Raw genomic sequence first — 13,003 nt, forward strand, 5'->3', positions numbered from 1 at the left:
ATTCCTCTTGGGCTGCATCTAACAAACACTCCATTCAGGAGTTGTTCGTGCTGCATATTACTGCTAATAAGTGCCCAAGTGCAATTGTGAGCTTTCCTTCAAATTCAATCTGGTTTCATGCATTGAGGGGCAGAGCTGCCTTCACATGATGCATGGAGCAGGCTGCCAGCCATGCCTCCTGCTGCCAGCCAAGCAGGTGCCTGTGTCAAGCACACCTGGCGCATTTCTCCCAGCTGTTCCATGTTAAGCAGCATTGGGTCCAACTGGAGATCACAAACTGCTCTGACTGACCAGTAGCTTTCGTAAGACACAAACTACTGTTCTCCCACTTGTGTTCATGCAATACCTTGAAGTACACTGGTGCACTTTGGTTTCTCTGGACTTCCTGTCCTCTGGAGAAGACACTTTCACTTCTCCTACTTTCTTGAACTGATTGGCAACTGCACCTTGTTTTTCTTTAAAAATAAAAAAAAAAAGTCACACATATCTTAAGTCTCTAGTCCAGCTAACTCAAAAGCATGAAAGATTTTTAAATCACACTACAAAAAAACCAAAACAGGCTAGCAGGATGGACTCAGTGGTGATGACGTCTCATGTGGAAAAGAAATCTTCAGTGTCTCAGTCACAAGGCTGCTGCCTGCGCTTCAGGCCAGCCGTGCTTCTAAACGGCCAACTTCCAGTGCCTCATTAGCAGATGTTAGAGATGCATCATTTAGCTTTGTATGGTTGTTCTTTGATGAACACCTATTATTTGCATAGACATCTTATGACTACAAACATGCAGGCAGAACGCCAAAATGTGAAGAGGACCCATAAGGGCCTTTACAACACTAACGAGGTAGCCAGACCCTCCCCACATCCCTGAGAAAACAAATTAAAGAATATCCCAGTATGCAATAGCAAAGATCTATTTTTCAATATAAAACAGCTACTAAAAGGATACCTAGTGCGATGTCTTGTCCCCAGACAAACCTACCGGAGATAAGACAAGACCCCTTTTGCCTGCTGAACTTCTCAGCCTTTCCTCTCTGAAGCTGTCTGGCTTCTGGCTTTTCATTTTCTCTCTCTTTATTTTTTATTTCTTCTACTCTTTTCAGAGATTTCTGGATGAAGTTCTTCTTTCTTTTTAAAAAGGATTCTTGCAAACTCCCTGGTGTAGCCGCAAACTCCAGCAGCATTACTGAAAGAAAAGGAGAAGTCTGAATATTTCTCACTTTTAGCAATGAGCGATATCACCTCTAAAGAGTCGTGCATTTCAATGTATTTCTCCTAAAACGTTGAGCTTGACCGCTTTTGTAAATCGCACCAGGGGAATGGCATTGCCAATGAAGAGTAATCTTGCAAACCAAGCAGCAGTTCAGACCTATGGAATCCAATAACTGTAAGCAGGTCTGCCAAGACAAACGCCGTGATAAATACTGCATCAAAAGCATCTTGATGCCTCAAAACGTATCAGAGACCTGAGAAGTCCCTACCACAGTCAAGTTCTGTCAATTCCTGTCTGTCATGTTACTGCTGTTCATCTTCAACAAAAGATGTTTCAACATTTTACTGATGTTGCACACTATCATCAGAATAGCATAAAAACGACATTCCTTGGCTACAGAGCTTGGGGACTCACAGGAAAAAAACACAACAAAACAAAACAAGTAAAGGTGCATAAACTGTACAACAAACCACAAAACATGACAGAATTTTTCAAAATTAAGTAGTTAGAACACAAAACCCACAATGCATTGCAGACATGAACTTTTCATGAAAGACAGCCTGGCGTAGGAAGAGACAACTCAGTACTTCCTTGTCAATAGGACACACGTTAAACCTGGGTCAAACATAGTACAAACCAAGCCTGAGGAGCAAGATGCACTTGCCTAAGTAAAAGACACTCTATGTTTTCCAAAGGAGAGATGTGTTTTATTAATGACTTTAACACTATGAACAAAAACCTCCATCTTAACTTCAGTATACTGAAGTTACACGTAATTACCTGCAGTCTGAGGTGACGGAACGTGACTGCCGTTGGGGCTCTGGGCGTTGGAAGAACCACCAGGCCTTACGAACGCTGCATCGTCTGCATCTGGAACTAGCGGTAAAAATTCTCCCTCCTGTTTCAAACGGAATCGGTGATTGGAAATGTTTACAACATACCACAAGTTTGAGTGAAGTAGTACTGTAGCATAGACCCGATGTAAATAAGAGACATACTCTTTTGCCTTTTTCTGATGTTTTTCTTGCATCTGCTATATAGATCTTGGTTGTAAATATTAAAAAGCTACTTTCTAACAACATTTTAAAACTTTTAAAAAAAAAAAACAAAAAAAAAAAACCAACCCCAAAACATTAAAGACCCTTTGCCCACCAGATTTCAACTGCTTGTTCTTAATACAGGGCTGCATAATTTTGTCTGAACAGACATGTTTTTCTTTCCCTCTGTTCTTTAGGTCTGCCCCATCACTCCCTCACTGCTCTTCCCCCCTTCTCAGCTGGAAGGCGACACACACTGCAGAAGCACAGCCTCCAGCCGCCAACCTCCACCTTACCCACATGTCAATTACTTTATAAAGACCCATCCTTCAGCAATTTTAGGATCTTCTCTAGATGCCTCCTGCTATTGAAACGTGATTTCACCTAATCTGTTTAACTAACAGATACACACTACGTGGTTCTACGTTATTGCTTCAGCACCCAAATACTCTCATTTCAAACCAGTCCCTCTACAATTTATGGCCTTTGCTGTATAAAAGCAAACAGCAAAAAGCATACCATAGGCAAATTAAGCACGGCAGTATGATGAACTGACCATATTTTCCCCATAAACCTCAAAGTGCTTCGTGAGCCTGGTGTAGCTCCATCTGCCAGGTTCCTTTTTTCCTGTTTAGTTTGTAGCTTCCGTTTTGTCCCACCCTCTCCTCTCCTTCAAGTCTTCAACTAATGGGATACAATTTAGTCTTCCAAACACCATCAAGATGGTTCTGTTTCTCAGCAAGTCTTCCCAAACTCTATCGACACTGATATGATGAGGTAGTGATTTTAAGCAATAGCCCAAATTTAAGATCTTTTAGATCTGTCCAGAAAACATAACATCAAACCAAGATGATCCAAGTAATTACCACGCTTGGATAACTAACATTCTCTCGCTTTGCAACAGGGGATAAACTGCTACAGTGGGGCCTCTCCTTATTACGATTAATACTAAGTTAAAATCAGAATTACATTAGATAAAGACTCACCTCAGTAAACTCATTAAATTCGGGCTGATCCACACATGCTGGGTTATTGATTTTATCCTCCTTAATTTTCTCTTGGTTACCATGTTCAATGTCTGATTCTGCAATACTAATGTCATTTGAGCTTATCAGGGTGAGTTCAGGTTCTTCCATAATACCACGCCCTGACTCAGTCTCCTAGAAAATAAATTATTCAAGACATCAGTGTGAAAAATAAAAAAAAAAACACACTATTCTCAGCAATAGCAACAGCTGTTATCTTGTCAGAAAGAAGCAGCTCATTCAACATGCAGAAGAAAGAAAATCTGCCCCCAGGCAATAAATGAAATACAGAGCACACTTTGCCGGAGGTTTTGATGTATGCAAACCCTGGAACCTAAATCCAATGCAAAGTATTTTATATACCAGTGTTAAAAAAAACCCCACAAATAACCCAAAGCAACCAAACAACAAAAACTCCACCTCTCCTCGGCTCACCTCAAGTTTAAATTACTTTGTTCTAGGGCAAACTTTTTTCTTTAAAACTATATCAAATTTATTTCCTTACATTCGCTTTTGCTTTGGTTAAAATGTTTACCTCCTTCAGGCTTCTAAATGGGGACAGGGGCTGCCCAGTTAAGTAACCATGCCATGTCATGCAGGTGCACACGCTATACCGACTGATGCTAGAGAGGGAGAGGCAACAGAAGACGTTATAAGCTCCTCCAACAATCATGGGAACTCCAGCTCACTTTAGCTACTGCTAATAATTTCAGTGCTGTCATCTGAAATGTGACTAAGTAGTAAGGCAGAAGTCCAGGAAACATAAAAGTCAAACTAGAACTGTAAAATCAAAATTTGCCAAGCTTTCAGATATTAAAGGTCTAAAATAACTCGGTGCAACAACAACAACAAAAAATCAACAACAAAAAACCCTGGAGAAATTACTGCTTTTGGAAATCTGCTTTACTCACCCAAACTGGAATACAACGTGAGCTTATGGGCACAGAATTAGAATGTTTTTCACATCTTTCCAGGAAAGAACCAGTCTGTTGTATGACAGCCTGTAAATGGATGTCTGAGTCTTCCAAGTTGGTTTCTCTGGGAACGCTGCAAGATTTCTGTACTTCTGGAAAGCCCTGATCTGGCTCCTTTATATTTGTATTGCACTGAGAATCCAGCTCCACAGCTTTATTTGCTTCATGTACGTGAACTGATTTTTCAGGAAGCTTCACATACAGCTTCACATCAAATGATTTTTCAGAAGACATAGTCTCTTTTAATAAGTGTGGAGGGAAAGTTTCATCCGCTGTAACTGGTGTGGTATTTAGCTGATAAAATGATTTTTCCTCTTCCAGTGGATTCAGACTTTCATCTCGCGGATCTTCCATTGAACACTGGAGATCAAGACATTCCATATTTCTTGCCAGTTCTTCGTATTCTCTGGCAGATGAAACACAGTTCTCATTGCCCCACTTTTTAATTCCAGGGGTTTGTTCAAAAGATCCCTGTAACACAGCATTAAGGTCCACCAGCTGATCAGCACTCTGACAGTGATCACTCACAGCAGATTCTAATTGTAGTGGGTGAAAAGATTCTTCAGATCCTGTTACAAAAATTATCAAGAGTCAAAATTCTAGCAAACACCAGAATTTGAACTTTAAAAAGTCCCTCCATAATAAGACTTTTCAGTAATGTATAATAAGCACTCTCGTAAATAGGAAGAAATAGTTTGTTTAAAAATAGTCTGCTTAAGTTTCTTCAAACATATCGTTAACATTACATAAAATGATTCCTTCACTGCACAGAAAACAACTTCAAGAAAGAACACTTTTTGTTGCTGCTGAGAATATGTTTAAGGACAGATTTTGTGATGGTGCTGACATAACTACATGGGAAGTCAATGGATTTTACAATTTATACTTTGTAAACAGAAGTCCTTTGAGTGCCTTTTGGGCATCCAAAGTCTCTGAAACAGGAAGAAAATCCAAAAACATCATTACTTGGGCAGAAACTCTTCAAAGTAGAAGAAAACATCCAAACTGGAACAACGAGTGCCGCTCCTACAAGTCACAATATTGCACCCTAAATTACCTTTCCCTTAGGATCTACATACACAAATCAAGATGTTTTTTTTCCCCGGAAGAGGCTTGGAAAAGAAGATCGGGTATCAACACTTCCATTACTGGGGAGGCATTTCAGCAGTACAGTTTATGCCAAACAAACAACAGGGTTGTTTAAAAAATTACCTTTTTGTTTTGTTTTGTTTGGTTTTGGTTTTTTTTTTGTTTTTTTTTTTGTTTGTTTGTTTTTTGTTTTTTGTTTTTACATATGCCTCTGACCTAAGTTCAATAAAATCAGTTACACCATCACCAGCATGATGCTATCAATAGGCTTTTTATACACACAGAAATACATCACATAAACCTTTAAAGGTTTCCTTAAAAAAAATTTTTTTTTTTTTTTTGCATTTTTTGACGTAAGAAAGTACTAGTTTTACGTGTATAAAGAATATAATCTCCTGATAAACAGCTGTTAACGGGGAGGGAGGAATTACACTGCAACATCAGGCAACACTAGAAAAATCTCCAGATGAGGGACTTGCCTATCACCCTGCCAGGAACTGCCAACCCTAAACAGTGTTTATTTGCTTAGTCTGTTGCTTATGTTGTTTCCCCCTCTTTTAAAGCACAAGAATAATTGGTTTGGGATTACAGAAACACTTAAGAGATGGGGAGATATTGCAGTTATGTTTAAAGCACAAAGATTGTTTCTACAAGCAATTTAGAAATATAATGTTTTGAAATTATAAGGGAGCTTTCTAAATTCTATTTGCTGTGACCACAGGTAGTCTCAAGTATAAGCCATTTTGGCATCTATTAGTCAAAATATTGTGTTTCCTATTACTATTCAGCTTTCTGTCGGAGCACCTTAAAATGATGAAGCACCTGATTCTTGTAAATAACAGCTTCAGAAATATTTAGATTACTACTAGCTGCATTTGGAATTTCAGATTGGTCCTTTTCTTTAGAATACATGAAATAAGTTAATTTGAATTCAACTGCAAAACATTAAAAGATACTTTTCCTGCTATAAGCTGCAGTTAACTTAATGCTGCTATGGAACCATAAACTTTTAATCTACTAAATTAATCACTACATTGTAATCTAAAAGTTTATTCCTTCCTCTCTCTTCCCTTCTCCTTCCCTTTGTTTTGTAGAAAGATAAAGCAATTCTATAATCGGACCAAATATCACAGCGTGCCGTACATAACGACTATTGGTGTGACTTAACAGTTGAAAAGGAAAACTCAATGTTTTTTCGAAGGATACAATGTATAAAAGAAAAATGAGTAAGATCAGAGAGATTCTACCACATATACCTCAAAAAATTTTAACCAATTTATGGAACTTCCTCAAACTTACAAGATGATGGCTATGCATGAACAAGTATTTGGAAGAGTACTTAAACTGACAGTTTCAGATAGAGTTGGTATTTCATAATTACTGTACAAGCAACATAATACCCATTACAGTGACTTGAATGTGCAGGTCTGCTTTTGTATTAGAAGTCGCAACTGCTGAGGAAATAAAGAACTTCACAAAATGTAAATGCCTATTAAAGGTGGTGAAGACGACAGTGCATGAGAGAGCAGCAGAGTTCAGACATTTCAACGTAGGGCTGATAGAGAAGTGAAGAATTCCTTCCCAGGTTCCACACTGCAAACCCACCTTAAGAGTTGGTATTCACATATTGGCAATAAGTTGATTTTGAAAGCATCGATCTGGCTATACTGTACATACCCAGAGTAAGGTTTTCATTAATAGACTCTTCTGCCACAATGTTGTTTGCCCTGTTGGTTTCCAGACTAGAAGGCAGACTGTTTCTTTGTATATTCAAACTGGAGTTTCCCACTTCTAGGAACATAGACAAGTCTTGACTTTTTGTTGAAAAGTTTGAAGTCTAGTGGCAGAAAAAAAATCTTATTTAAGATTCAATTTCTCAGAAATATGAAGGATAAAAAGTTAAGGGTAATATTTGATTTTTAGATCACATTTCTGCTACAACCAGCAAAAAGACTTCCAGTTCCAAGTATATCAAGGATTATTATTGTTTCTTCTAAACAGAAGACAATAGAGGGATTATACATTTACATCTTACAGAAATCTTAAGCCACAGTATTTTCTCCATCAGAGTTTTTCTGTAGTACCTTGCTAAATTCTTTACTGTCTTGTGAAATTCTGTATTGAGAACAGGATGATGAAGTATCAAAATCAAGACTTGGCTCCAAAGGCTGAAAGAGCTGCTGATGGAAGCTCAGAAAATGTCTTTTCGTTTCAGGAAAATCCAGTTCACCTGCTACAGCTATAAGACAAGAGATTATTTAAAAAAAAAAACAACAAATACACACCCCCACCCTCCCCCCCCCCCCAAAAACCCCCACAAAACAAAAACACACACGCCCCCCAAAACAATGGACATATCACACCTTGCTTCTATATGCAGTAAATAAAGCATATAGGATTCTGCAAGTATACAAATACTAGCTTGTAAAAAAAAATAATAATTCTTTACAGCATCTAATTCTTTCACTCTGATACAAACACACAGTCAAGCAAGTCCAGTGAAGAGCCACAAGGTTGATTAAAGGAAGGATGAAGCACATGATGTCCAAAGAGAAGCTAAAAAAATGAGTTTGTTCAATCTTAAGAAAAAGCGTGGGGGTGTGGGGGGAGAGGCACAGAAATCTCTGCTGGCTACTGCATCCTAAGAGACAGTATGGGGAAGATGCAGTCAGTCTTCTTGAACATGCTCAGTGAAAGAAAAAGATAATGGACACAAAATGCAACACAGGAAGTTCTGGTTGGATATAATTGGGGGAAATAAAAAAAAAAAAGAGAGAAGGGAATTGTTAAAAATGTTGCCCAGGGGAGTGTGGATTCTCTGTCCTTGGAGATATTCAGAACTTGCCTGAACAAGGCCTTAAGCAACCTGGTTTAAGTTGGCTCTGCTGTGAGAAGGAAAGGAGAATTTGAATCACAAAACTCAAAGTCCTTCCTGGTCTAGATTAATCTATAATTCTATGATTCTAGGTTTTCAAACATTCCAGGGGGAAGTGATTCCAAATAAAATACTGGTGTTATCTTCATGATAGCTAATAAAGATGTTCTTATTTTCATGAATTGTTATGGTTTTTTTGGAGAGCACAGAACTCCCATCAGTCTGTTAATCAGCGTTTCATCAACTATACTACTCTACGTGAATAATAAAGTATTATATATTATTGTCTCTACGTTCCTGAAGACAAGGTTATGCATAAACAAGCGGTACAATTGGCACAGATAAAAAACAGCCAAGCGATGGTAGCAGGAAGCTGTGTAAAACTAGACTATGATCAGACAGATACCAGATCAAACAAGCTTTTTTTTTTCTTGCACTACACTACACTCTATGGACATATAGATAAAGCAGAATATGAAGAACATCAAACCATCAAAGTTCTTGCACGTACATTCCTTATTGTCTTTAAAACATAAGCTGAACATAAATCAGACAGACTAACACATAACATTGAGTAAACTTCTCCTCATTCCACTTGATGACAGCGCAGCACAAAAATGCTTTAAAATGGCAAATACCTTGGAAGCGTGTGCTGTCCTCCGAGTTCAGTTCTCCCGTATATTTCCTCAAGATCTGCTGTATCTGACTTCCTTTATAAAGGTACATCTCTCCTTCAGGGAACTGAGTTTCAGATACTCTAGACAAATTCTCTTGCCTCTGCTGTGAGGAAAAAGGCAGTGAGGAGTTCCAAGGGCAGCTTGCTGCTTCGCTCAAAATTCGATCTTCCATACTATCAGAAGACAATCCTGAAATGGTAAGCTACATGTTCACAGTTTCGCATATAAACCACTTACATCAAGTCAACTGAAAAGACACTGCTTAATAACCTGAAATATTCGTAAGGAGCTCTCTGGGCTTTTGTTTCTTTAATTGTCTCCTGTCAATGCTCCCACAACCCTTACCACAAATTCCCACCAATTCAGGTTGATAATATCTAATTAGGTAGTAGTCAGTACAGCTTAGCACTTTTAGAGTATGTAGACTTAAGAAATACTGAAACAATAAAATCAGAAAAGAAGTAATACTGTTATTTTATGCTAGCTAGCATATTTTTACCTCCTATCACATATAAATGCATCAATCCTGTAATGTGATCTTGAGTATCTTTAGGACATCGTGCAGTAGTTTTATTCATGCTTAACTAGAAATTGCCTAATACCAACATAAGAAACCTGAGGGAATCAAGGCTATCAAAACCAAAACAAAGAGCACCAAACGCTCTTTGTCTACACGCTTACAGAAGAATTGCACAAAGCTGTCAGAAAAGGTCATCATTAAGCACTGAGTGTACAGTGAAGACACAGCAAGACTTGGAAAATTCATTCATGGAGCTGAGCAACCAAAAACCTTTGGTATTTTTCTCCCACAACTAAAAAACAACAGAAAAGAAAAGCTACAAACAAATGATCTTAGAATTTGATTTAGCTTTCTTATGAAAATAAAACATGGATTTGTCACACGAGTTATGAAGTTTATTACTCAAAATAACATTTAGCATTTTAGAACATTAGGGTTAAAATAAGCCACTGAAACCTCAGGCTCTAAAAATTCTAGTCTTCAAAAATTGATGTATAAACATGAAATAACTCATATACACAGATGTTGTTTATGAGATCACGTGTCAGATTAACACAATATTAAGCTTTAAAGCAAATAAATCCATAGGTCACTATCTAATAACTTTCAAACTCACTCCCCATTTTCACAAGTGATAAGGTCAGTATATAGAGGAGTAACTATATATATTTTAGAGGAATTATTTTTAAACTTGTGAAAAGCTAACAGGACAAAGGGGCAGACTGCAAGCAAAAAAGAATATGAACATATATTTCCCAGAAAAGTACTAAAAGTCAGTATGGCATTCAAATGACATTTTCACAAGTAAGTTATTAAGAATTACTATGGTGACAAGCAGATATTGAAACAAGTCTCTTAACAGCATGACAACAATCATAGCTCTGTAAAAATATGATATATATTGATTAGAAAATTTTTTTCACTGTATCATTTGTGGATCAGTTTTTTAAAAAATTTTGCCACTTGAAAACTGTTAGTATTACAGTTGCTTAATAAAACTCAAAATATCCTTTGCCAAAGCAGATGCATTAAGTTTAAGTTATTATGAAAGTAAAAAAAAATCACGAACACAAGCATTTAGTTACACTCAACTCTCTAAGACATATTAATCGTTCTTAAGTGAAGTTCCACATTAGCCCATTTCAGAAGAACTTATGTCCAGTGAGTTAGACCCATTCTGCTATAAAAGAATACACAGTTTTCCTTTTACAAGAACAACAACAAAACCCAAACACTTACCAGTGTCAACAGGGCTTACATCCAACGTGTCAGTAGTCAAAAAGCTTCCAGTGGAAACTGTTGAAGATAAGTCACAGGGTATTCCTTGCATGAAAGCCTCTGAAGCTGTGTTTGTGGATACTACTTTAGAAAGTACCTCCTAGGATGAAATAACATAGTGATTACAGTGTATTAGGATGCCCATAATGAAAGCTTTAAAACCACACTTTTCATTCTGAGCTCAGTTCAAGTGTAGAAGCCTTCATGTTTTGCACAGTCAGGCAAATACGGATTCATCATTGCTCAGTACAAAACATTCACACCTGATGTCCCAGACACATCGCTCCCAACAGCCCCCCTCCCCGCAACACACACACACACACACACACACACACACTATTATAAAGCCTCTCAGAACTGCATATAAATCACGACACCTGGAAGACAATTTTATCTTCTGGTGGTCAGATTTGGCTATTTCTCATCACAGACCCACTTCAGTAGAACTGCAGATCTCAGAGGAACACGTATGCAATACATGAAAGACTCAGGAATTTTACAAGTACTTGCAATATTGAGACTTTTGCAGACAGGAGACTGACTAAAAAAATGTAATTCTATGAAATTAAACTAAAAATATACAAAATATCCTAAAATATTATCTTCCTTAATTTTGAGGTAAGGTCTACAAAGTCACAGAACAAAGAATGAGTGATCTCATACTTCTAAATTTTGAAGAATCAGATGTGAATTCAGAGTTTGGGAAGAAATATTAAGATGTGCACTAAGAAAATAAAAGACAAAAATCTGAGAAACCCTTTCCCTACATTTTTTGTTACATACTACCTTATATAAATATATCTAACATATACATACAAAACATGTACATTTAAAAGTAAGGTTTTTTTATATATATGTTATACATAGCATTTTTTAAATACTGTTTTCATCTCCTGACAAAACAATGGGATCTTTGGGTGAGGGAAAAGCAGGGGATATCATTGATGTCGATTTTGGCAAGGCTTTTAACACTGTGTCTTACAGCATTCTTGTATCCCAGTTTGGATGTCACAGCCTGGACGGGTGGATGACAAGACGGGTAAAAAACTGGCTGCATAATCAGGCTCAGAGAACAGGGATTAAAGAGTTACGCTCTACCTGGAGGTGGGGAACAAGCGGAGTGTGATGGGGCTCCTTCCTAGGACCCATCCTCTTTAACACCTTTGGCAATGACCCAGGGCAGGCGAAACCATACTTTATTCAAGTTTGCAAATAAGACTAAGTTGGGAGGACCATCCAGTACACTAAATGGCACAGCTGACATCTAGAAGGACCTCATGAAGGTTCTACAGGAATGTTATGAAACTCAGCAAGAACAGACGCAAAGTCCAGCACCTGGGAAGGAAGAATGCCATGCATCGCTCCGAGCTGGGGCCTGCCTGGGAGCAGCTCTGTGAAAAAGGACTCGGGAGTCTCAGCAGACAGCAAGCTGAGTGTAAGTGCCACGGTGTGCCCTGGCAGCAAAGAGGGGCAACAGAATTCTGAGCTGTATGAACAGGAGTATAGCCAGCAGATCCATCGCAGTGATTACCTCTCTTGGTGCTTGTTATACTGCTGCACCCAGTCTTACCCCCATAATATGAGATAGAAAGGTTTCACCACAAAATAAAAAGTTATGTTATATGGTGATTTTGATATGACTAACCTTATTATCAAGTCTGAATGATAGTCCAGAATGTGTTGTAACTCCCTCTCCAACTGCAGCAGCAAGAACCGGTGAATCTTGAGCCACTTGAGAATCCTGGGACTGGGCTGAACACAAATGTAATAGAAGCAATAAGGAATAGAAAGCAACTTTTGAGTTATTAGCAATTTTTTTTTTTTTTTTTAAACACCAGATGGCAGTAATACTCTGCTGCTGCTGTCCTCAATGTTAGGGCACTGATTTTGCCCATCCTTACCACTTTCTTCTCACCTACAACATACTTTCTGCTCCACCGTACTACCAATTTAATTGGCAACCAGCGGTTCTCCTTGACCAGCCTTCCTAAAATTTCTAACTAGCATGACTGCTCTCTGCAAAGCATGCAGAAAGAACTAGAAATTCATAGTTTGGTTTTGCAGAATGAAACATGGCTTTTTTTGTTACTGCAATCATTTAATTGGGGTGGGTGGAGTCTTTTGTCCTCTACCATTACAACGACAAAAAAAAGCAGACATTCTAAGTAGATCAGAGAAATCAGAAACACCGAATTACTTAACTATAGCATGACTACTACCACGGAACTAAATCACCTTTGTCATAATGCTCTTACACATAAAAATAAGTAAGATTAGTAGCTGTGCAAAAGAATCACCATAGCAGCACCAGAAAAATGCAA

At 38.0% G+C, this 13,003-nt stretch overlaps 1 protein-coding gene across 1 annotated transcript in view; it reads right to left on the reverse strand.

The window, feature by feature from the left end:
* The window catches only part of CEP295 (centrosomal protein 295), a 47,731-nt gene that overhangs the window by 1,169 nt on the left and 33,559 nt on the right, over nucleotides 1–13,003 (reverse strand). The window contains exons 18-27 of the mRNA XM_082493298.1: nucleotides 12,328–12,434; nucleotides 10,644–10,782; nucleotides 8,846–9,073; nucleotides 7,417–7,571; nucleotides 7,010–7,169; nucleotides 4,181–4,812; nucleotides 3,231–3,404; nucleotides 1,988–2,105; nucleotides 977–1,180; nucleotides 347–455 (exon numbers count right to left, since the gene is read on the reverse strand). Coding sequence (XP_082349424.1) covers nucleotides 347–455; nucleotides 977–1,180; nucleotides 1,988–2,105; nucleotides 3,231–3,404; nucleotides 4,181–4,812; nucleotides 7,010–7,169; nucleotides 7,417–7,571; nucleotides 8,846–9,073; nucleotides 10,644–10,782; nucleotides 12,328–12,434 — 2,026 coding nt within the window. The remainder of the gene's footprint in view (nucleotides 1–346; nucleotides 456–976; nucleotides 1,181–1,987; nucleotides 2,106–3,230; nucleotides 3,405–4,180; nucleotides 4,813–7,009; nucleotides 7,170–7,416; nucleotides 7,572–8,845; nucleotides 9,074–10,643; nucleotides 10,783–12,327; nucleotides 12,435–13,003) is intronic.

The sequence above is a fragment of the Vanellus vanellus genome, assembly GCF_965231255.1.
Source record: "Vanellus vanellus genome assembly, chromosome: 1".
NCBI classification, from domain to species: Eukaryota; Metazoa; Chordata; class Aves; order Charadriiformes; family Charadriidae; genus Vanellus; species Vanellus vanellus.